This window comes from Patiria miniata, unplaced genomic scaffold, assembly GCF_015706575.1.
Source record: "Patiria miniata isolate m_02_andy unplaced genomic scaffold, ASM1570657v1 HiC_scaffold_5, whole genome shotgun sequence".
NCBI lineage: Eukaryota > Metazoa > Echinodermata > Asteroidea > Valvatida > Asterinidae > Patiria > Patiria miniata.
The window spans coordinates 4,626,539-4,651,984 of record NW_024037072.1 but is presented as its reverse complement, the minus strand read 5'-3'; the positions used below and the strand labels follow the sequence as shown (position 1 = coordinate 4,651,984).

General features: G+C 40.8%; 1 protein-coding gene across 1 annotated transcript; it reads right to left on the bottom strand.

The window, feature by feature from the left end:
- Positions 1-1,726: 1,726 nt before the first annotated feature.
- Positions 1,727-23,529, bottom strand: LOC119740954 (peptide-N(4)-(N-acetyl-beta-glucosaminyl)asparagine amidase-like). The gene is made up of 12 exons (XM_038216469.1): positions 23,399-23,529; positions 20,141-20,255; positions 19,309-19,440; positions 17,765-17,927; positions 16,458-16,692; positions 14,987-15,108; positions 13,250-13,395; positions 12,600-12,710; positions 11,900-12,130; positions 4,371-4,550; positions 3,150-3,336; positions 1,727-2,002 (listed from the first exon to the last, which is right to left on the bottom strand). Exons 1-12 carry the CDS (start codon positions 23,509-23,511, stop codon positions 1,818-1,820), a joined length of 1,920 nt encoding a protein of 639 aa, XP_038072397.1. The 5' UTR covers positions 23,512-23,529; the 3' UTR covers positions 1,727-1,817.
- Between the last annotated feature and the right edge of the window lie 1,917 nt (positions 23,530-25,446).

Below are 25,446 nucleotides of genomic sequence, written 5' to 3'. Positions count from 1 at the left end.
CCTCATTTGAAATGGCAGTAATCTTCAAATTAATGAAGTTTTTCACTTTTTTTGACCAGACCAAATATGATTGTGATTTTCAATAGTATTTTAAAGCTAAAACAGTTCAAAGAAATAGAGTTTACCTTCTGCAAATTGCTTGCCCACATTAAATCCATACTGGCTGTGTCAACAAAAACTGGAATCATTAAAAAATCAATTAATACAACATAGGGACAGTTTATTTATTGTTTGACTGTAGTTTGCTCCAGAAGAAATAATAAATCAAACTTAAACGATGAAAAACACTAACAAAAAAAACAACGTACCAAAGTCTCTCCGGTCTTCCTCTGTCATTTAGCTTTTTAAGAACAATGTCTGATTTGGCTACAAAACAAATTCCCTCACTTTTTCTTTTTACAAAAATGAAATGTTTTCAATTTAGCTGATATCGACTGAAATCCAGCGCTAGTGAGAATTCAGTAAAATATTTTTTTGAATTTTTAATCCACATTTGATGAAAGGTTTCCCATAGCCAATTCCAATGGAAATTTGACCTAATCGAAAATCCCAAATTAATCACCATTTGAACAGTCATAAGAAAACTAAAAAAAATTAAATAAATAATACTTTAAAGCATTGTCGAAGTTTAGGAATACATGTATTAGAAATGTCAAGGTACCTAACCACATTAATATCAAACTGACACATAGTTATAATTTTGAAAAGCGATAAGACATAATATTGGCCATGTAAATGTTAATAATGTAGAACATGATTTACAAATTGTAAAATAAATTCTCAACAAATACTCAGTGTAATACCATTCATATAGAGCAGAAATCTCATCTGTCTGGTGAAATTAACGGCTTCCATAAATATTAAATAAACTTGTAGGAATTGAATATTCTCCCCTTGCGTTATGAAAATATATTTGCACACATAATGCACAGATTTAGAAGGAAATATTATTAATAGTCCCATACAGAGACAAGGTCATTTTTGGCAGGTATTCCATAATTGTCTTTATAATTGAATTGCCGATGGTGAGTAACAAAACTGTCCTTAGGGCCTATGAAGAAATAAAACTAAATGCAAGTCAGTCTGTTAAATTGACAATCAAATTTAATGCAAGCTTAATTGCAATTACAAAATACATGCACCCTCTGCTTACGTACACGAAGGACAGACAAATCCTGCCTTGCATCAATTTTGAAGTGTAAGAAAGATACCAAAAAAAATTTGTGAAACAATCAATCAAAGCAACAATTAAAAGACGTAAATGTAAGCAAGTGCATAGGGGGGGGGGGGGGGGGGGGGGCTGGATGTTACAGTGGGGGGGGGGGGGGGGAGGAGGGGGAGGGGCACCCAATTTCTCTAGCATCCGTGCTGAAAGGTAGACAGGTTTTTTTCACCGTTCATCTGTTCTCTGTCAAATCAAAAAGTGTAAGGATAGGCTGGATACCATCTTTCTATGGGGGTGCAATTAAAAACAGTCACTTTATCGGACAATAGGTGACGCTCTCTGTGGCACAATTAAAGACATTCGCATGACGTTAAAAAAAGCCACTCTTGAAAAAAAAGACTAGCACATTTCTTGTGGGGGCTAATGCCCCCCCCCCCCCCCAGCTATGCCACTGGCTGACACCATACCAAAATGGCGTTGGAGTAAAATGTGTGGAATTCCAATTAAGGAAGGCTTGAAAAGTCACTGAAGGCATAGGACTCCCCTTTTGACCATATTTCCCCCCGTTCCAATGTTTGAGACCTTCAGCAAGTTTCCAGGGCACCAGAAAAATCAACCATCATCAGAAACGCCCTCAAGACCTCACACATGGCTAGTCCTTCTTCTTCAGTCGGATCTTAATATCCAACGGATACTTGTCATAGTCCTCCAGCCCGATACGAAACAGCTGCGCGTGTTGGTAGGAGACGTCTCCCTGGCCCCCTGACAGATCAGCGGTTAAATTGAACTCGCTCTGACCAGTGATGTTGTTGCCCCTCAACACTCTCTCTACCAGTCCTGTGAAGGGAGGAATGAAAAATTGTAAACAATTTGTCATTTCAAAAGTGTCGTCTTATCAACAGTAACTTGTCCTGACTGATAGCACATGTACTACATTGTATTACATGTTATTCAGTGAAGAATCAATAAAACCAGAGTGCTCGGCGGTTTCGGGCGCGACAGTGAGTAATAGGCGGGGCGGTTGCGGGCAGTACAGTGACGAAACGGTTGAGGTACATTACGCTCTGTCTTCAAAACAATTAGCTTCATTTCATTTTAAAGTCTTAAACGAGTCAATCTCACAAGTCAAATCACAAATTAGGTCATAAATAACAGGGAAGAAACAATTACGAAGGAATGTCTTTGTGACAGTCCACTTGAATAGCTTTTTGCTTGAATTGCGACAGGATTACTAGTGATGACTTGTGATTGACTTGTGATTGACTTGTGACTGACTTAAGATTACTGGTGATTGATTTGTGACTGACTTGTGGTCGACTGTAGTCTATGGAATAGACGCTTGCAGCGGGTTTCTTCTATCGTGCCTTCGGTAACCCGATGGTGTACATGTATGACCAAAAACAGGGCAACTATTGACCAATTAACTGCATTGCCGAATTTCTGCCGGAATTCCGGTTAAAACCGGAAAAGTGGCTTCTCTGTTTAAATGACGTCACAACTTCTAAAAGCAGCTCCAATTGGCTGGCGCGGGGTCGCATAAAATTTACAAGCACGGATATATCAGACGTTCGTAGTGTGGCTCTGCACACGTGAACATCTGATCCTCAGACTAGATTGACTGGTGATTGACTTGTGGTGACCAGTGGGGGATCTCGGGGGGTGGGGTTCATTGGGGGTTGCAACATCCCCCCCCTCCATTCATCCACTGACTAATGTTACGATACTCGTAAAATGGGGCCAAAACAGTTTATGGAATGCTAAAGTTCCTAAATTTATTCTCAAATTGCCTTTAGAATGCAAGAGAAAGCATAGCAAACTTAAAATTTGTTTTGGGTGGTTATGCCCCCAGACCCCCAAGCAGGGCATGCCTTCACTCAACACCCCCCCCCCCACCTTCTGAAAGCTAGATCCGCCCATGATGAACTGTCATTTACTTATGATGAATTAATTACAAATCTGTTTCTTACATTGTCATCGACCTCACCTTCATTGACAGGTAACGAAGTATCCATCTGATGTTGAGGACCACAACTCCACTTGACTTGACCGTTCTGATACAGTTTGGCCGAAGCGACGAGTGTTACTTGATCAACGACCAGCCCAGTGTCTCGGAAGTCAAAGCGCCACTCTATGTGGCCCTCTCGATCACCCCCGTCTCTGGCCAGATACACCTGGATGTGCATAATTATGGTCAAATAAATATTTTGCAAGTGTGGAGTCAATCAGTTCTTACATCCCAGAATTCCAGCTTACTCACACTTTAAAAAAAATCTTAACTACTTTCCCACCGTATAACCCAATCTGATGCTATATGATGTTGTGCGATAATGATGCTGCTTTTTACATGTAGAGTTTGGGTGTAAAACGGTAGCCAGAGTTACGGTCGAGTCCAACAGTCAACTCAAATCACAAGGTAGTTGTATGTGAAATCACAAGTGAAAGAGGATGTGCAATGACAACAATGTCCTTTTCCACCATTGATTGGAGGAACTTGAGACAAGATTACTTATGAATGACTTGTGAAAACACAAAACTTCTCAGCATTTTATACGAATGTCACGTTCTTTACAGAAAGTACACTGACTTCTATAAAAACATCTTCAGGATGTTTCTTCAGAAATTGAAACTAAATAAATTTTTTGGGGAAAAAGTACAGAGATGAAACTGGCCTTAGCAAAAAAAATCTGAAATTGGACCTTAGGTCCGAGCTGCTACAGCATCGCGCAGTGCAGCACAGCGCATCAATGTCATAGGTCAGTATTTAACCTTTTCTCCAGCCGGAAAAGGATCTGATCAGCATTGGTCTAGGTGTTTCACACTTGTGTAAATTTTTACGTGCCATTTTTATCAACTTTTCTTGGAAATTATAATGAAGATAAAGTTTTGTGGGATCATTAAAAAATCTGAAATTTCATTGGAAATTTTTAAAAATCTGATTTCAGATTAAAATCTGAAAAGTTTTATCTTTGAAAGTGTGAAGTACTAACCTGTTGAATCAGTAAAAGTAATGAATCAGACGTAGTTAACAAGAGGTAAAGCTTCAAAAATCAGACAAGCCCAATTTTATGTCACACACGTGACCAAAGAATGGCCCTTCAAAGAAATGTAAAACTATACTAGGCTAAGCCTAGTTCCTGGCAACTCCCAAAATGACATTACATCGATATATCAATGATGTACGTCACCACCATTCAGCTCCACTCACCATATTCCAATCATATTCCTCTTTGCGGTAGATGTTGTTGCTCCGGTACAGGCAACTCCGGTAATCTGCTGTCTGCTTGTTGTCATCCGATACCCGGATGTACTTGTCAGAGGCTGTGCAGTATTTGATGTGGATGCACTTGGATGCAATTTCCCCAGATGTCAGTGTGAAGACGAAACCCTAAGCAGAGGAAGCAGACAAATAGCGCATTGCATTTTTGAAAAATAAACATGATGGCTTTGAAGATTTCCCGTTGAGTGTTTAAGTTGACTTTACTGGAAACTGTGCTGCTACTGGGGAAAAAAGATGGGTCATTCCGTGTCAATGCAACACGATTTTGGACCCGACCCTCACAAATTGAAACGATATTTGGTGTGATGATTGGCCTATATGAGAAACCCCCATAACTGATTTTTTTGGTAATTTGGCTAGTTGGTTTTTGGGATATGGGACAACGAACTTTAGACTAATTAGCATGACTTACAAACTTTAAATACTTGTGTCTCCAAAACTAAAGTACCTACAAAGCCAAAGTGTAAATCATAATAAAGCTCTTCGAATGGCCTCCATTTAAAAAACAAAACAAAATGGTAGTATGAAGCACAGAGAAAATACATAATGAAATGACCTTTATGCTTCAAATGTCATAATTTTTCCCCCAAAAATGTTAGTTTATGATGTAAGCAGCAATCTTGACAATTATTTTTGTGATGGGCACTCTTAAAGTTTTCAAGTTACAATGTATGATTTCAAAAAGATAGAATGTCCAGGGAAAAACCTTATTTGCATATATTTACATACAAATGTACATACTGCATGTGCACGAATTCAGTTCTGGGGGTTTCTCATGTAGGCCAATCATCACGCCAAATATCGCTTCCATCTGTGACGATTGGGCCAAAATCGTGTTGAATTGACACGGAATGACCTAGATAATTTTGGCAAAATCTGTGCATTTTAAATATTTCCTGGGCATCTCATGCCTGCAAGTGTTCTCTTGATGTAAATTACCAAGATAGTTGTACTCGTTCCATTAAACAATGACAATCTACACTGTCAACCACTTGCACTCATAAACAAATCAATGCAACCTAGTCATGTGACTTTGCCACAAGCATACTTGTCAGGTGACCTCAGCACAATTAAAACATGTCACAGACCCGGTCCTACTAAAGCGCGTCAACAAGCGTCAACAAGCCTCAACGGTCGTCAACGAGCGTCAACAAATTTTGTATAGGCTTTTGAACATTAAAAACAGCTTTATATGGTAGAAAAAGCAATAAAGAACATCTTCTGCATTACAATTAAAGTTAAAACTATTTTAAAACTTGGTTTTTTGAACGCGAAATGTTCGACGAATTTATCGATAAAAGTTGGCCGCCATCTTGTTTATGTGTAGCTAGCCGTACTACGCATGCGTGAAGTGTACAGAGCCATACTACGCATGCGCGAAGTCTACAGCGCCATCCAAACAAGATGGCGGCCAACTTTATCGACAAATTCGTCGTACATTTCGCGTTCAAAAAACCAAGTTTTAAAATAATTTTAACTTTAATTGATATGCAGAAGATGTTCTTTATTGCTTTTCCTACCATATAAAGCTGTTTTTAATGTTCAAAAGCCTATACAAAATTGTTGACGCTCGTTGACGACCGTTGAGGCTTGTTGACGCTTGTTGACGCGCTTTAGTAGGACCCCACAGACCTGACATGTCATCATGTGACTTAACTGGAGCTGCATTTCAGTCTTGTACAATGCTCTCCGTCATGCTTTGTTGGGCCTTACATAAAATGATAACTGCAGCCACAGAATTTCAAAGGCTGCTTACATGTACCTTACACAACAATTTACTAAATACATACAATATTTTCAAAAGCAAGGGTTTGCCAACAGAAATGTCACACAGAGTATATTGTTTATGTATGACCTTATCATCAGCAGATTTTTTTGTCGTTTCCCCTGCCATATTGCCATGTCATATGGACAGATTACTGCATACCGTTCCAGGGTTCACTCGTATCCACATACACATAAATATACATAACGCACACCTGTCAACCACTCTACTTTGTGCACGACATGTGGGGCTTGTGAACAGATTTAAACGGGGCATCCCGATTGGTTAAGCATACATACAGAATAAAGCACCTCTCTGTGCACCTCTCCACGTAGTGGAGCCTCATAGGTTCAGAACCCCGCAAAATTGTTGTCGGCACAAAACACTAATTAAGTACAAAAACGTCCATCCCAACCAAGCTGTTTCCCACAGAACCGCTGCACAGTTTGCCCCTAAACTCTGTACAATACCTCATGACATACTCACGTTATGTGCACCCAACAAACATCGGTGGATTCTGTCGGTTTTTTCGGCAAAATGATGAAAAATATGCCTTTTCTGCACTGAGCCAACCTAACACTTGAAATTTGCACGCGCGCAGAATGATCGCAGTCATTTTCGGGTTCGATAGCTCGGAGCGCGCCGCGGGGGGTACGTACTCGCACTTGTACGCATGCGCATACTATCGTTCCGCTCCTACACCATACCCCCCGCGGCGCGCTCCGAGCGATCGGACCGAAAATGACTGCGATCATTCTGCGCGCGTGCAAATTTCAAGTGTTAGGTTGGCTCAGTGCGGAAAGGGCATATTTTCCATCATTTTTGCAAAAAACCGACAGAATCCACCGATGTTTGTTGGGTGCACATAGCGTGAGTATGTCATGAGGTATTGTACGGAGTTTAGGGGCAAACTGTGCAGCGGTTCTGTGGGAAACGGCTTGGTTGGGATGGACGTTTTTGTACTTAATTAATGTTTTGTGCTGACAACAATTTTGCGGGGTTCTGAACCTATGAGGCTCCACTACGTGGAGCCTCATAGTTCTAGGAGTACATTATATCCATTACATTTAAATTATTTGGATGGAAAAACACACATTTTCACAAAAGAAAGTATTACATAGTTACACATTTTTACGCATAGAAGTTTGTAGTACAACCCCTCATTCTCTACTAGTATGGGCTCATTTGATGGCCAAAAATTACTCCTTTTTTCAGCTCCTACCTCTTCAATGTTCCTCAGTTCAAAACCAGACAGTGCTGATTCTCCCTGATACTGGGGATACTGCTGAGCATAGCATGGCGCGTTACGTTCCATGGTGCCCCGCGGACGCCTGGCAGCAACTTTTTTGACAGCCTTGGGCTTCGCTAGTATGGGACCAGTGTGCTGGTTCCCCGTAAACCTCCGCCTTTTCCCATAGAACAGTTTTGATCTAGGCATTGGTCTAATATTTTTTAGTTACTGAAAAAGCTGCCAATTATCCAGCTCAGTTACCAAAAAAATGGCAGGCCCTGTGCGATCTGGGGTGAAGGTCAAATCTACACATGGAACAAACAGTAAAGCCTATGCCTGGTGATGCCTACACTGCAGTCATGCCCGTACTTGCAGTTGCAGTGCTCGATCAACAAGGACAAGGTCATAGTTCAGGAATGATCCTGAAGCATAGCGCCCTCTTTTGGCCAATATAATCATGTTTTCATTAAATATTAACATCTTTCCTGGACTGGTTCACTGAAGCTACACAATTGATTTCAGCCGGGAAAAAAAATTAAAAGATTCTTGAATTTCTACACGACTATGATTACTTTGCTGTTGATTCTTATAATATTCTTTGGGGAAAAAGTTAATACATGTAGCTCAACAGTTAATCTCTTCCAGCCAAATTGATCGGAAAGAATTATGTTTAGACAAAAAGATGCATTGCTGATTAATATGTAGTTTTCAGCACAAAAAAACAAATCAATGCTGCATATTTTGATTAACTAACAAGTATGCCTTTTTATATTGAATTTTTAACAAGACTAAATCAAGCAACATATGGTCTCAGACCGTCTGATGGTACATAAGTCTCCAACTAATTATTCTGGAAGACACTTGATCCTCAATTAAATGTAACTGTGCATAAGCAATATAACAGATAGAGGAAAAAATAATCATAAATCTGTAAAAGACATAATCAAGTTTTCATATATTAATACATTTTTCATATAAATTTTAATTTGTCCCATAATATTGATATTTTCACAGGCAAGAGAGGGACTCCAACCCCCATGTAAAGTAATTGCAAGAGATCTGTAGAGTTGTGATTACTCCGCCATAACCAGCAGTTAGATTTTGGAGGCCTTGGGGTATAAGCTTAACTTCAAACAGTTAAGCTTCAAGGTACAGGGATGAGATTATCAATTAATTAAAAAAAAGGCTGCAAATTGGATGAAAGGTCTGACAGATGCTTTTTTTTTTTTTACTGATAATGTCTTTCTCTCAGATTCAAAAAGTCTAACTTTAGACAAAAGTCCGAAGAATCTCATGCCTTATATGCAACATTATTTGCTTATGCTGTAATTTTCAGTAATGGATGGATTTGGGGGGAAAGTATTTCACAGCAAACTGTTAGACCGACCTGTTTAAAGTTTTGCGTTCATAAACGCTGGAAACACCGAGGAAAAAATAATGTTCAGGTAGTCTGGTTCCCTGACCCTACTTAAAAAAAAAAAAAAAACCAAAACAGAGCAATTTCTAGATGTCAGGGAATTGTCATATCATGTCAGGAAACCAGACCAGCTGCCTTGTACCCATCCATGGATGTGTAACTGATTGTAAACAAAATGTGGACTATTAAAATTTGGTAAATTGAAGTCAGTTTTTGACTTGATCACAAAAGATCACTCTATATATTTTGATAAGCTGAAAATGACGAGAAGTTTTTCTTGACAGTCAAAAAGTATGAAGATCAAAGCTTATGTCACTCAGGAACAACTTTCAGTAATAACAAGGCTCCAATTTCATGTAAACACTACTACACTCAACAAAATATAAGACCAAAATTATTTTTCAAGGCTAGTGCCAAAATAAAAAGGTCACCCACACAAATACACACAGCAATGAAAACACTTTATTTGAACAGATAAAAGCCCAGAAATACAGAAGAATAAGCTCGTTCATTTTCATATGAGCTCATGGTAGTTGGTGAATTTTAAGTCTACCAGGCTGTGAAAATCTACCGATTCTATAGATTTCTAGAGAGGCAGGGTGATTTCTTAAACCAACATCATCATTTGTTTTACTGAGAACGGATTGAAAGTTCAGACAACAACTTTCAAAAGCATCTGTGGGCCAGAGAAGTCTCTGCAGAAATACTCACTCAAATCTTCAAACTAAAAAGCTCAAGCAACACCACTCTTGTCCATTTTGTCGATACAAAGTTCTATTGTTAAATTTCAATTTCAACTCTTCAACATATCTGTTCTGGCAAAATAAGACAGAGGAGGGCACAGGCCGTACTAGAGAAAACTGCCCCCCCCCCAATTTTTTTTAAAAATAGTGGGATTTTTTTCTTCAAACTTTTAGATATTTTGAAATTTGTAATCTTGGATATGTCTACTACAAATGATTTTAAAGAAATACATTGAGAATAAAAATCATGGAATAACAGTTTTTTTTGAAAAAATTAATTGGCATCTATCATTGTCACAATGCAAACCTTGAAACCTTAAATGCCCTTTTCTCAGTATTTTACTTTTTTTTATGTCAATATATATGTTAACTTTAACCCTAAAGGGGCCGGGTTATTTTGACCATCTCTCAGCCGGGGGGGGGGGGGGGGGGGGGGGGGGGGGGGGGGGGGGGGGGATTCCGCCCCCCCCTAAGATCTCGGCCATCGAGTGACGAACAATTTTGAAACTCAGCACATGCATAGAGCAACTCTTCCTAAACATGCCCAAGAAATTTCATGACTATAGGTCAAAGGGTTTTGGAATTATGGCTAATTAATTATTCATATGTATGAATGGCAATTCTGCTCGGTGTACACGACGTATATGCGAAAATTCAGTTGCGCCGAAAAAATTTTTGTTACGGGCCAACCCGTGGTCCGATTTTTATGTTTTTGGTATCAAAAGATGCGCAAAGCTCGAGGCTAAAAAGTCATAACAGCTCGGGTCGCGAAAAAAATTTTTTTAGAAGCTATCGCGGAAAATGTTGAGGGGGGGGGGGGCGGATTCCGCCCCCCCCCCGGCCCCTTTAGGGTTAAACAGCCATAGCTTGTCGACGATATGTTCGATTCAAGTGCAACAAACAGTATTGTAAGGAGAATTTTATTCTCTCTCCTACCACCTACAAACCCTCATTTCAACTTCTGCCCAGTTCTGTCTCATTTTGCTATAACGCCTCACATATATTCGGACTTCGCAATTTACCCATTGAAAATAAATATGGTTGTTACCTTTTAATACTAATTAATATAACACGCAAATGGTAAGTGGTGAAGTGGAGGCATATCCTTAAAAATAAGAAAGAAAAAAAAAATTAAGAAAGAGAGACCAGGACCAGTGGTGCACCCAGGTTTTGGTTTGGGGGGGGGGGGGGGGAGGAGGGCTCACAAGTATATCCGACTTCAGGCATCGATTACTCAAAACAAGCATTTGGGGGACACTCCTCATTTTGCCTCAGTAGATCACAGTTGACAACCTATTTGGGGTGGGCTCAAGCCCCCCCGAGCCCCCCCCCCCCTCTCTGACAAGGACCAATTCACACACGATACTATTACCAAATCCAAGTACGCAATCAAGACCAAGTTTGGATTTTTAAGGGCATGCAATTTCGTGATTATGTAGGGAAGGGCCCTGCTTCCTATAAGGAAACAAAATCCACATTTAAGTTATTGGACTTACCGAACTATTTATAATGACATAACAAACCAACAGGTATGTAGTAGATAGAGGGTACAGTTTAAAAAAAATTTAGGGAAATTTTGGGGTAAAAACAATGGAGACGACAAAAGGCAACACGAAAATAAACATGGCGATCAACGCGACGCACAGTGAACACACAAAACCACATTGATCCGAAAGGCACCAGCTGCAAAGCACGTAAGAAAACTGCATTTCCCACCGCAAGAAACTGTTCAAAATTACAAAAAATGATGTCAATAGAATTAAGAAGTCTGCTTTAGGTTGAAAAAGGCATTTTGGAATGATAAAAAACATCCTTGACAATTATTTGATCAAAATAAAAAAGAGTAGCCCTAAAATACACGACTGCCTAAATTTTGAATTTCCCAACCCCTTTTCCACACGAGCCCATGAATCAAATTATTTTATCATTCCAAAACGACTTTTTCAACCTAAAGCAGACTTCTCTTAATTCTGTTGACATAATTTGTTATAACTTTGAACAGTTTCTTGCAACAGAATTTTGTTTTCATCTTATCAATAGTTAAATGCGATACCCGCTGCTATGTACAACAGATTCGAACCAGCCAAGCTCGGTGGTCGATTGTTAAGACGTCTGCACTAGAAGCAGGAGGTTGTGGGTTCGAGTCCCACCTGAGTGATTGTTTCCAACTTTCACTCAGGAGGTAACACACTGAGTATACAGTGTTTACACATCGGTGAAGGGCAAAACCTAATTTGATTTATATCATCCCGACGCAAAAATTCCATCTTACGAACAGCCATGAATCAATTTGCAACTTACCTGAGACTCTGACTCCCCTGCAGCAGCCCCCTCCGTCTCTCCCCCAGGCTGAGCGTCACTCCTTGTGTCACCCTGTGTCTCACCCCTTGCCAATCGCCAGGCCAGGGAGCCAGATAGTCTCCCTTGCTCCTCTCCATTCCTGATGACTTTGGGCGACAGGAACTCGGCCAGCTCCACAGCGGCCCGTTGGTCTAGGACGGCTCTGCGTTCTGCTGTGAGGCGACGCTGTCTCTGTCGAATGAACCAGAGAGAGTTTTGGTGAAGTCTTCAAAAGTCCACAATTATGTCAATTGTTTTGCTGTAATTTTCAGAAATGGATGGATTTGGGGGTTAGTATTTTATGGCAAATACTGTTACACTTGTTTGAAGTTTTGTGTTCGTAGATGCTGGGAAAACCAAGAACAACAATCATGTTCTTGTAGTCTGGTTCCCTGACCCCACTTAAGATGAAATAGAGCAATTTATAGATGTCAGGGAATTGTAAGGTCAGGGAACCAGTCTAGCTGGCTTGTACCTGTTCATAGGTGTGTAATCGATTGAAAACAAAATGGGGACTAACTAAATATGATAAATTGGGAGCAGTATTTGGAAAAAAGCCATTTTTCCAACGCTGGTTGGCTGACCAGTGTTGGAAATTGATGGAAGTATGTCCCAAAGTTTGGGAATAAAGGACACCCCAAGATTTTCTTGGTTCATGTACCTCTTTATTCATGGTTGCTATGGAGTCCATCAGCCATTCTTCTCTGCATTCTTTCCTCCTTCCCAGGAGCTCTTTGGGATTGGCTGTGTATCTCCAGCTAACATCCACAACCTTAACAAACACATGATGAAAATGAAGAGATTTTAAAATGGCTTCGTTTATCTGCATTTGAATCAGTTCAACTCTACTATTTTTATTGTACAACTCTTGATGTGGATATTGCTCAAAAAATTAAAAGGAACATTTAACTGAGTTCAGTCTTAGCTTTCAGGTAATATAACAAGTTTTTTTTCCAATACAGCATGTTTATTTTGTTTGACCATACTAATGTTCACTTGGTATTTGACATTCAAAATCTGATCACAGACTTTCTGAAACTTTAGAAATTGTTTTGACTGTGGATCTCAGATAGCATCAATATTTGGTACAGTCATTTTAAGTTGAGAATACTCCATTTGAGAATAAGCAGTTGTCCTGTTATTTGTTGTCGCAGTAAAAAAATGGTTTCAACTAGATTTTCAAGTTGGGCACAAATTACATTCAAAATCTGTCGCAATAATTTATCAACTTGTAATGGGCAGTGTTCTATTTGAAGGTTTACAATGATCCAAGATTTTTAAGAAGCTCTTCACACGAGTGATGGATTATACCTCTTCGTTGGAGAAGGCAATGAGGTAGGATAGCTTCTTGGACCATCCTCTCTCATAGAGTAGGGGCTTATCACAGACATTCTCACAAGGGTCGGCGTGAAGCCATCGCTGTTGGGAATTAGAGTAGACCTCCGTCCATACATGATCTGAAAAAAAGATGGATTTGAAGTCAGAAAAGAAAAAAAAATTGTACCTGCAAAATTTGTTTTAGCACAAAGCAAGAAATTTTGGAAGGTGAATGTATATGATCAATGAGCTTTTCCTTGATACGAAGTGAAAATCTTGTTCCGACAGTCCATGTAGAAATACCCCCTCAATTACAACAGAGAGAAAGACTGTACACAATTCCAGGCACATGATCACTGTTCATTCACGAGGCCCCCTTCAATGGAGAAACCATTGTGTATGCTACTGTACAAAGTCACTGCCCCATGACGGATTGTCCAATCAAAATAGCCGGCACAACAATGCTTTTGCCGTTGAACGGGATTTCGCGAATCGTGCTAGAATTGATAACTGCCCAGATTGGCCTATACACTTGAACATCACAGCCACAGTGCGCATACTGCCCCTGCAAAGATGCTAAGGGTTTTGAGCAAAATGTAAATTGGTCATTTTCTCTACCCCATGCACACGTATGGTGTTTTCCCCAAATAGTGGGACTCCTGTTACTGGGAACACAGCACACTATTCACTGTTCCTGTTCAGTAATCCCTGAAACATCCACATTTGATCTGTCATTGTTTCTTCTATTAAAAGTCCAGGGCTCAATCTTATGGAGCGGTTTATCACACAAATTTGCTAAGCGCAGTAAGCTTCTGCTTAGTAAAATTCGGGTCACCAGCCAAAATACCAAATGATGAATACTACTTGTGGCTGTTTCTCAGCACGAAAACTTGCTAAGCAATATTTTCTGCTTCAGTACATGAACTTCCAGGGTTCGACTTTAGCGGTAGCCCGCTAGCCAAATGCTAGTCAAAACAGCAGCCGGCTAGTCAAACCATTCCTTATGTAGCCCGGCTGGTGAGTCAAAAATTATTGGGATATGGCGAAGATCAAAGGACAGGAAGAAATAAATCATTAAATTCAGAAAGAAAACCTGTATCACTTTGTGTCTAATTTTATTAACTGTTTAGGCCAAAAAAAAAGTCTCTGGTTTTCTGGTATGCACGCGCGTCGCCGTAGCCATGCCCGTCGGCAAAATTGAAAAGGTTTTTTTTCAATGTAAGATGATGTCTCAAAACCGCCAAACTCACTGGTTTGACTGGAATCCTGCTGCTGCACAGTTTACATGTTTTTAGATGGGGTTACGATCAAGTATAAGCTTTATGTGGCCTCTCTGGGCTCCCATACTGTTTGCACTAAATTTAGTCGGGCACCATTTGCAGTCATCAGCCAACATTTGAAGAAAAAAAAGTAAAAAAAAAAAAAAAAACTGCGTCGCCGCAACACTTTTAGGGCAAGCTCCATACCAGAAACCGGAGACTTTTTTTTGGCCTTAGGGTTAAATTTATTAGATCTGTTTATTAAAACACTGACAAGATTGCCTCAGGATACACATTTTACATATATACGCTCATTGTTGTTTAAAAAAACATTGTTGTTTTAAAACAAAACATGCAGGCTAGTGAAAATGCCCGCAGGCTAGTTAAGAGTCTGTTTCAGTAGCCCGGCTGGCTAGTGAAAGCAAAAGTTAAGGTCGAACACTGGACTACTTCCATGAATTTAGCAACGTACCTGTCCAGTCTACCACATGCCTAGCCTCAAATCCAGCCGCTCTACAACACAGTGTGAAGCAGTTGGCCCACTCACCGCACCGGCCCTTCCTAGTCTCCAACAGCTTGCCCGGGTGGTTGTACCTGATCGTGACAAGTCATTAAATTTCAATTCCTGAGTTGTGTATCGCATCAACTTGTGTTTGATGGACCCGAAGGGCCAGTTTACTGTCTTCTGACTGACTGAATGACTCCCCATAAATAATGTCCTGAATTAAGACATTTGGGTTCAGCCTGATTAGACAAGCCTGGCCTTGTTTTGTTTATCAGTGGAGTGATGTGGCCCTTTGGTATGGTGTATCCATGTTGGTCATTCTACAGACTGTACATTTCAATCCTGCCTGTTACATTGTATTATACCACAAACATGTCCTTGATCATATGTGACCTGTTCTGCCAAAAGCAGACGCTTCTGGGCAGAGGTTGAAATGAAGATAAGGCCAAAAAACGCTGTGGGGTGATTTTTTTCGATCTTCAAATTTTTGCATATTTGTAATCCTGAACATGTCTAAAATATACTGTAAACGTTTGAAACCCTAATTTGAGCTCTAAATATAGTATTTTTGATGATTTGTTAAGGCGTATCAGTTAAAGATATTACTGTTTTGTGACGTTCGTGGCCATTTTCTCAGTTTTCTACTTTTCAACACAATAAACTTCAAAATAGCATAACTCTGCCCAGGAATGACTGGTTTCAAAAATTAAACCACCTATTAAAAGGAAAAAGAACATATTTTAACAATATGCAAAAATCTCATTTTTGACCTTATGCCCAGAAGAGTCTGATTTTGACAAAACAGGTCACATATATTTATCCATTTTGGCACAACTTGTGTTTTTTATTGGAGTGCTACGGCATTACAGTCCGATGTGTTTAGCACACTTAATAGTCCTTCATTTCCATCCATTTTATTTTACAATCAGAAGTCATTTTTGAGGTGAAACCACATTAGCGCGCATGCCGCACGCGTTCTTAAAGAGTCAGGTTGGCGTAGCGGTACTTTCCTCGCCTTCCACCGCTGTGACCCGGGTTCGAGTCCCGCCAGGGCCAATATGTGGATTGGGTTTTCAGTCCCTACCTGATTCCGTGGGTTTTCCTCAGAATAGTCCTCTGGGCTTTTCCTCCCACCTCTAAAAACTGTAACTTCTTCTCATTGTCTTCTCTCTACAGGTTTCTTCAGGCTTTCGAGCTACAGTGCTTATGGTACTTTTGAGGAATCATTGGTTTCATTACCAGAAAGAAATAAAATAAAATAAAATAAAAAATATAATAAGACAAGGTCTGGCGCATTTTGTTAACCCTTTTAGTGGAAGGAGCCGAAGGTGCGTGCATATCACCTGAGCACTAGACTTGCTACCTGAATCCACCTCAAAAAATGGCTTCTAATTTAAGTCACCAAGGAAGTCTATAGTGTACGAGTAAAAACGCATACCTAGGGAACCGTCCTGGTCTATTGCACCGTGTGCAGGTGAACCCCTCCACCCTGCCAGCACCCCACCGTCGGTCCTCCGCGTTAGGCTCTACTAAACCCACGCTCCTCATGCGCACACTGCATGTCTCGCAGGACGGGCTGTCCATCCACTTGAAGAAGCTTGTCTTGAACCACTTGAGGAGTTCAAGGAGGAGATAGTCTCGCTGGTCTAGAGGGATGGTGAAGTCGTCCTCTCCTGTGTGAAAAACAAAAAAACAAAATGGCCTGTCTGTTATGGAACTGGACTCGGCCCAAAAGAGGAACCGTGAATTAGCAAACAAAAAAAGACTAAGCGCACTTAAGATTTAAAGGTATGTAAGGGAACAGGGCCCAATTTCACGGCGCTGCTAAGCACACAATTTTCTGCTAACAGAGCCTCTGTCTATTTCATGGAGACCGTAAGAATAAGTACAGCAAAAGGCACGCTTACTTCAGAGGGAAGAAATTGCTTAACTTAGTGACGTAACAATAGTAATCTCATGCACGCCGGACCGTTAGCACACACACGCCGTGAAATAGTGCTTAAGGTTAGCAAATTTTTCTGCTGTGCTAAACACAACTTTTCTGCTAACTGTTAAGCAGCGCCGTGAAATTGGGAACATTTCTTTGAAGTAACAAAATTGTTCAAAATCTGAAGACGGGTGCATATTGACAACTAACTTTTTAAAGTTTCTGCTCAGTGGATACTATACATTTTGAGAAACCGTAAGCACAATTTTTGGTCTCTTAACTGGAGTCCGTTGCCAAAAATCAGCGCCTATAGGCACATTTTCGTAAACTACCTTCAATGATTGTTTTCTTCCGAATGATACCATTTCATTTTAACCCTGATTTACAAGGAAATCCCAACACCATATGGTGAACTGTGCACATTAACAGTTGGACTCTGTTTATTTGTGGTATGCTTAATTCTACGTAAAGCACAGTCAGTTTACTAGTGCAGTACTCATCCTATCAGATTCCAACAAACCCTGGTGTTTGAGTTTGGCTGGTTGGGGATCGTTAAGGTTAAAGATGGCGATCACAGCGATGCATTGTGAAAATGCAAAACCACTTTGATTCAAAACAACTGCAAAATGCTTAAGAACATCACACTTTTTACCGAAAAATACTGTTCAAAATTACACAAAATAGGGTCGTTAGGATTGAAAGAACCTACCTAAGGTTGCAGAAGTCATTTTCAGACAGTACACACTCAGCTATTTAGTAACAAATATGACAAAGTAGTAGAGTATCACAGATACCAATGAGGCAGTTATGTTACTTACCCGATCCGTTCTGAGTCTGCTGTTGAAGTTTCTCCTGTGCTTTGACAAGGAGCTCTGAGAGTACCATACAGTCTCTAGCCTTCTGCTGCAGGATGGGGTCCTCATAAATGAGAACGTGATCGGCACTACTCTGAAGCCGCTGATGAAAGGTCAGCTCTAATGCCTGAAGGATTGAAACAAGAAGACCTCAATGATAGTAGGGTCTTTATGTACTTGAACTCGCAGGAGTATGAAGCCCTGTGTAAGGTAACGATGGCTGGGTTCTATCTTTCTAAGTCCTGCAAAATTCTTCTTAAAACTACCTGGTTTGTCTTTGAAGGGATCTCAGAGGGCTAATGTGAGGATATGCATTTCATTATATTAATGTGTATTTACATAGCGCACGTACTGTATTCACCAGTATTGGTGCTCAAGGCGCTACATCATTATTACCCTGCTCATTGGGCCAATGAAACATTCCAAAGACAATCTCAGCACCTGCCGAGTATACAGCTCCATGTTGCCATGTCGACGCAAAGTAGCTAAAATCAACCATGATAACCATCTCTGCCCTCACAGGTACCCATTTACTCCAGGGTGGGGAGAAGCAATGAGTGACAAAGTGCCTTGCTCAAGGGCAAATGCACCATAACCCCCGGCTGGACTCGAACCCACAACCTGCAGAATTACCTGCAGACTATGAGTTCAATGCTCCAGACCACGAGGCCACGGCACTCCACTGCATGTGACACGCTCCAAAATTGTTAAGTTAGATTGTTAAAAAAGTGAAGCTTTGGTACTACAAAATCAATTGGAGAAGAACTTTTGGTGGAATAAAAGGTACTTAACCCCCCTGCTGTTTAAAAGGTCACAAACAGTCAAAGTTTCCTTCCACTTCCCCTGGTATACTTTTAACACACCAATGGGTCACTTGACCAATTTTGACCCAAGTAACAGCATGGCTCAGAATGCATGTTTTGCATAGGAGGGTTAAAGTCTTAAACCTAACTCCCCAGGCATTTTTGCTTAGATCGTGCATAATCATCCAACTGCATCCATGTAAAAATTGCATACAGCCTCAATCCTGCAAAATCCTCCGTTGTTTCTTGAATGTGGTCCTTGGAAGGGTGACCACTGCCTCAATCCTGCAAAATCCTCCAGCAATCACTGTCAATATGTTGAGGCAGAGCCAGTGACATCCTGGAGCAATGCGGAGGATTTCAAGAATAACCTAGGCCTAAATTCATGCACGGCTGAGCATAAACAACACAAGGTCTGGCCCAAAACGTTGACACAGTGCATCCTCCGAAATCAGCCATACAGTTTTGCCATATAGCCTCAATCCTGCAAAATCTTCCATTTTGCAAAGAGGATTTTGGAGGATTTGGGAAGGTTAGGGTTAATCTCTAATTTCTCTGCCAACTGCAACAGATAACAGAGGCATTGTTCATTGAACTAGCTTCCATTTTATGCATTGGTGTTGATAGCCAAATGCTATGAGGTCCAACATATATTTTCACACATGTTGGATTGTGTTGCATCTGGCAGGGTAAGGGTGACTCTACCTGAATATTCCAAGTGGTTAGGCCTTTGATTTCTTGAGCCATGAGCCGCAGTCGTTCCCTGGCCAGTCGACCCTGCAGCAGGGTCAGGTCGGTCAGAGGGGCATGCTTGGGAAACACCAAATGGTCATCATTCTAAAAGAAAAAGAATCAAGTGAAGATGTTTGTGAATATGACAAGCATACTATATGAGAATTGTTTTTAAGGTAATATACCACATTTGCTTTTGCTGTAATTTTCAGAAATGGATGGATTTGGGGGTTAGTACTTTATAACAAATATTGTTTCACTGACATATTGAAAGTTGTGTGAAACAAACCTTAAACGACATCTTGGTCTCGCACTTTATTTTCAGTGTTCACCTAATGACCACTACAAATTTCACAAATTCTCATCTACGTACACCAATTGACCTATCGCCGTTTGCGAGTTAGCCATGCCCCTTACACAACCCTATGGAATTTTGAACGTTAAATGTTGTACGTCTCAGATTTTGCGCATTCCGCATCCATTTGTAAACTGGACAATATTTCACAAGCTGCGTTGCCGCGATTCTACCGCGATTGGTTAGTTTAGGGGATGCATCCTCAACTTCCATTAGTCCGCATGTTGTTTCGATTTTCGGAAGTGAGAGGTCATAGTATTACTTTTTCAAGTCAGGCAATTTATCAGTTAATATAAACTAATAAGATTTTACAAAGGCCCTTTTTGGGGGTGATTTAGAGCAATTGCAAATTCTAGAACTTTACACGTTAATTTTTCCATTCAAGTGTCCCAGAATTGCGCCACCTGGGGTGAACTTAAGGCTCTGTTTTCTCATGGGTCTGGTACTTACCTCTTCAAATCCCATGAGAAACAGGCATTCTACGGCACCAGACACTGGAAGGACACGACTCTCAAAGATCTTGTTTCCCAGGCGGATGGAACGGTACTTCTCCACATTGGGATTCCTGTTTGGATTTCAAAATATTTGTCAAAATTTATTACACCAAAACAGTTGTCAGGAAGTTGAAAGGGAGATGGCACATCCGGATGTGCCATCAATTTTTGATCTGCCGTTAATGTGGCTATGAAAAAAATCCCCTTAAATAATTACACATACATCCGGCATGAATAACAATAGCATTTCTTGGCTGGAAAGCTACATCCAATTTTTAATATTTATTTTATTTCAAAGGCCTGATCGTTCCTGGACAGAGCTGAAATGACATGAATGAGGTGATGGAAAGATTCCCATATCCGGCCATCACTCTGTGCACAAACCTTATGAGATTGGTCAGAAATTTTCTCAGTGTTTTCTCAGTAAATACTTTCAATGTTATCCCTGCTAATTTGTCATTTTAGGACGTATAATCACTTTCTGATGGCTAATAGCTCACTGAAGGAAAAATGAGTGATGGCCAGATATGGGAATCTTTCCAAAAAGAATACTTTAAAAACTTGACACTTCGTTGGGAATTCACAAGTTTCGCATTTTTTTGTGGGGGGGGGGGGGGGGGGGGGACCTGGAGGCACTGAGAATGGGGGGGAGGTTAGCACTTGTCCCCCCCCCCCTTTGGCTATTCCACTGCTCTGGAGTTGCGGAAAATTCAATTCGGACTTCATTTCTAACATGACCAATGAGCAACAGGTTCTAGATTAAGTAATACCAAAATATCGGTTTTGAGAATCCCAGAGCTTCAGACTGTGAATTCGGGAAGAATTCCATATACATGTCATGATACATAGCATCATGGATATCCGTTATCACTAATAAGTAATTTTTCCCTGCAGTGACCTAACGGTACTAGATCTATCACTTTATCAACCATCAGAAAGAGACAAGTCCCTTAACAATGCATGATGTCCTAAAAATTTAGCAGGGAAAATACTGAAGCATTTACTGAGAAAACACTTGGAATTGTTCAGCTCAGTTTCATCGTATTCGTAATACTCAGCCTCATATTAAAGTGTTTGTGCACAGGATGTCAAGTGATGTCCAGGTATGGAACTCCTTCCAATGGGCGTAGAAGACGCGCGCCAGGCCTACCCGTAGAGCTAGGGGTATGCCAGGCCCTAATCGCACAACCACAACACGTCACATGCAATGATGCAATGATGCATGTCAATGTGCCGAACTTCAGTTTCACCACAAATAGTCCGTGGTTTCACTAAACGGATAGGCCTAGGCCTAGTCCGAAAATTTGGGACTCTCAATACTGTGTATGAGAGTCCCAAAACTTAAGGTATCCATATCGTGCAAAAGTTTGTGCTGCATAATAAAACCAGTGTGAATCAAATTTGCAAGCTTCTTACTCACTACAGTTTCCTCAATAATCCCTGAAACTTCTGCCTCGCAAAGTTGCTGTTGTGAGCATTGCATCACCAAAAATTCAGCTTTTAATTCTAATTTTGCAGAGAGTTATCGAAATCCAAACGTGAGACATCACATTGATGTGTACTGCAATGCATTGTGCAAAAAAACTCCCTAGCTAGAACATTTTCATCTTGTAGATAAAGCAGCGCCCTCTTGTTGATCTGAGTGAATGTAGAATGTTTCATTTTTTAACAGAGGGCGCTGTGTTCAATTGGCTATCAATTAAAAACGCAGTGGCTATTGTTACGGCAGCCGTAACGCATTTCCCATTTTCTATCGTTACGGTAGACTGCAACTTTTATAAAAACATGACAAGAAAATATAAAATTAGAAAGAAAAAAGTGAATTTGAACGTTATGAAATTCGGACTTTATTTCCCTTTTAAAAAAAATCCTCCAAAGCCTCAGGTTAGAAAAGGAAAAAAATTCGAGTGCAAAACTGAGATTCGAACCCGCAACATCGCGGTGCAAAATCCTACCCTCTATCGACTGAGCTGTCGCACTGCTCGCTAAAACGTGTGGAAACAAATAATTATATACCTGCGTGCGTATCAAAAAAGTATCGTAGAGGGCGCTTATCAACGAATGCCGTAACGATAGCCACTTCGAATTAAAAAACAAGTAAGCTGCAGGGCACTTCCTACACCTACCCAGAATACATTGGGAATCACACACCCATTTCCAGAGCATGGAGATTGACGTGGATGGTTTTTGAACTGCCAAAAACTTGCCTTAAAATTGGATTTAAGGTCTCAAATTTCGCAGATGACATGTTTGCAACTTTATCATTTTGATGTACGTGTTGTGTGGGCATTAATTAGCCTAATGGTGAGTAAAAAAACGTCAGTAGTAATTTTGCACGTTTTTATGCACTCACGGTCCCAGTCTGGCCTAGGCCTACTCCTAGAACTATGAGGCTCCGCGTGAGCGGAGCCTCATAGATCAAGAAGCCCGCAAAATTGCCTGCAGCACAAAACACTAATAAAGTACAAAAACGTCCATCAAAATGCAGCCATTTCACACAGAACCGCTGCACAGTTTGCCCCTATACTCCGTACTTTATCTCTTGACATACTCACGTATCTTGTGCGGAACTAACATAGGTGGATTCTGTCGGTTTTTAGGCCAAAATGATGAAAAATATGCCCTTTCCGCACTGAGCCAACCTGACACTTGAAACGTGCACGCATATGATCGAGCGATGATTTTCGGTTCGCTCGGAGCGCGCCGCGGGGGGTACGGTACAAGCACGTCATTTCGCTTGTACCGTACCCCCCGCGGCGCGCTCCGAGCGAACCGAAAATCATCGCTCGATCATATGCGTGCACGTTTCAAGTGTCAGGCTGGCTCAGTGTGGAAAGGGCATATTTTTCATCATTTTGGCCTAAAAACCGACAGAATCCACCTATGTTAGTTCCGCACAAGATACGTGAGTATGTCAAGAGATAAAGTACGGAGTATAGGGGCAAACTGTGCAGCGGTTCTGTGTGAAATGGCTGCATTTTGATGGACGTTTTTGTACTTTATTAGTGTTTTGTGCTGCAGGCAATTTTGCGGGCTTCTTGATCTATGAGGCTCCGCTCACGAGGAGCCACTCCGCTCACGCGGAGCCTCATAGTTCTAGGAGTAGCCTAGGCCTACACTGCACTGCCATCATCAGTGAACATGAAAATACTTGATAATAAGAAACGTCATAATTTGTTAAGTTAGCGGACAGAAATCTCAGTATCACAAGTACCTTATAATGTTATTGGCAAATTTTAGAAGTATATCCGAGACGTCTAAGAATCTAGACGACCCGTTTTCTAACAGCTGATTCGTAACCACGGCAAGCTCCTCGCTCGACGCCATTTCCTTGAATGCCGGCTGAAATTCTAGAGGGCGCTATTTCACCTTCACGGTCAGTGAGTTTAAGCTTACTTGGTACTTGGTACTTGGTGGTTATCCTCTTCAGAACTCCTCGAGGAAGTATAACTAAGAGGCATGATCCATCGCAGTTCAATCGTGTCATTGATACAATCCACAAAAGTAATACATATATATTTTTAATCCATGCCATTTTCACATTATAACTGTACCTTAGTTAGGTTTGAGCAAAAGAGAATTTCCCGCTGTTTCATGAAAAAGCAAAACCGGACCTCGACGCCGGTGGGGGCCATGGGACGGGGGGGGGGGGGGGGGGGAGTCTGTTAAATTAGCTGGCAGAATGTACAGTATAAACTTTGTGCAGCCTTCAACACCCGGCCCATTTCCTTTTTTTTCACAAAAGTCTTTGTAATGTAGAATACCTTTAAAACTTCACCTCCGACAAAATCATGGTTCTTTTAACATCTTAACGTCTCGGATATAAAGTTGGACTAAACGTGGGGTGGGCGAATACGCTTCGAGCGACATCTGACGAGATGTCAACTAGTTATAAGCTCTTCATAGAATTTTGCTTAATACAACCCTTGAAATAGGACACCTTCAATTTGAATGTTTAATCTTTGACTTGCCATTTTAAGGGTGTCTTGCGTATACGGGGCCTTTCATAGTGTCCATACTACTAATGCGAATTTACATGCAAAACCATGAGATGTTCTAGATCCAACGTCTAGATCAGCGTCATCAAAAGATGCCAGAATTTAAGGAGCGTTTGCCATGGCAAAGTTTATAAAACTTCACGATCAACCAATATTTTCAATAAGCTGCATTTTGGGTTTATAATTTAAATAGAAACTCCCCCGCAGTAGAGTGACATCACAGCAACAGCGCCCCCAGTTGTCAGTAACACAGCATTGGTCATTTCAAAATGTTGAAAAATGCAAGTGCTTTGAAAAATTGAAACAAAAATTATGTTTCAATATTTCAATACAGTTAAAAGGAATGGATTTGAGTAATAAAAATAGTCATGGCTCACAGCAATCAGTGACATCTAAAGATAAAGCGGGGAAGACATTCCCTTCCTTAAATTCTCCTGTCTTTATTAATTCACTGAGTATGCATTATATACCCGCGTGCGACAGCCTTGTCTTTATAATACGCACAGATTTCACGCGTGGTCGCCCGGCACACACGCAGGGTGAAGTGACTGGGACCTTTATCGCGCCGTGTGAGGCTGATGATTAAGTCGCTCTCAAGTCAGCCTGAGTTATGGGTATCGATCCACCTGTCTCCCCCATCGACTCTTGCAGGCGAGCCCCGCTTCGAACGCCTCCATCATCTTCGCCGTTCACACGTGCGGGATGAGTGCTTGTAAATATTGAAAGAATTATGAGCGATACCCGCTCCATCTTGGCATATGCAGGTCACAGAGTTTGACTGACATGATGAATTAAGATTCTCTTTAAGTCTGTGCCGATGACGAAAGAAGACAGGTTGTTGACACAAATTGATTGTCTAAATCTTCCGCATCAATCAAAAGTAAAGCTTTTATCTATTTCCTCATCATTGTATGTCAAACTAATTCTTCCATCATTAATTTAGGAACTGCACTCTGAAATGTCCCGGGTCAAATCTGACCCGCCCGGTAAATCTGACCCGGGTTCTATTTGGCCTGTGACACTTTTCTGGTTCAAAATCACTTTTCCGGGTCAAATGACACTTTTTATCTATTTCCCCATCATTGTATGTCGAATTATTTTCCGGGTCAAATTAATGACACTTTTCCGGGTCAAATTAATGACACTTTTCCGGGTCAAATTAATGACACTTTCCGTGTTCAATTAATGACACTTTCCGTGTTCAACACTTTTTCCCGCGTCAAAATTACACTCTTCCGGGTCAAATTAATAACACTTCCCTGAC

Excerpts from the sequence above, each read along its gene's own strand:
- LOC119740954 (XM_038216469.1), bottom strand. The coding sequence starts at position 23,511 with ATGGCGTCGAGCGAGGAGCTTGCCGTGGTTACGAATCAGCTGTTAGAA. Across the intron at positions 17,928-19,308 it reads TAACCACTTGGAATATTCAG|GCATTAGAGCTGACCTTTCA; the intron begins GTAGAGTCACCC and ends TCAATCCTTCAG. Across the intron at positions 12,711-13,249 it reads TTGCCTTCTCCAACGAAGAG|GTTGTGGATGTTAGCTGGAG; the intron begins GTATAATCCATC and ends GTGTTTGTTAAG.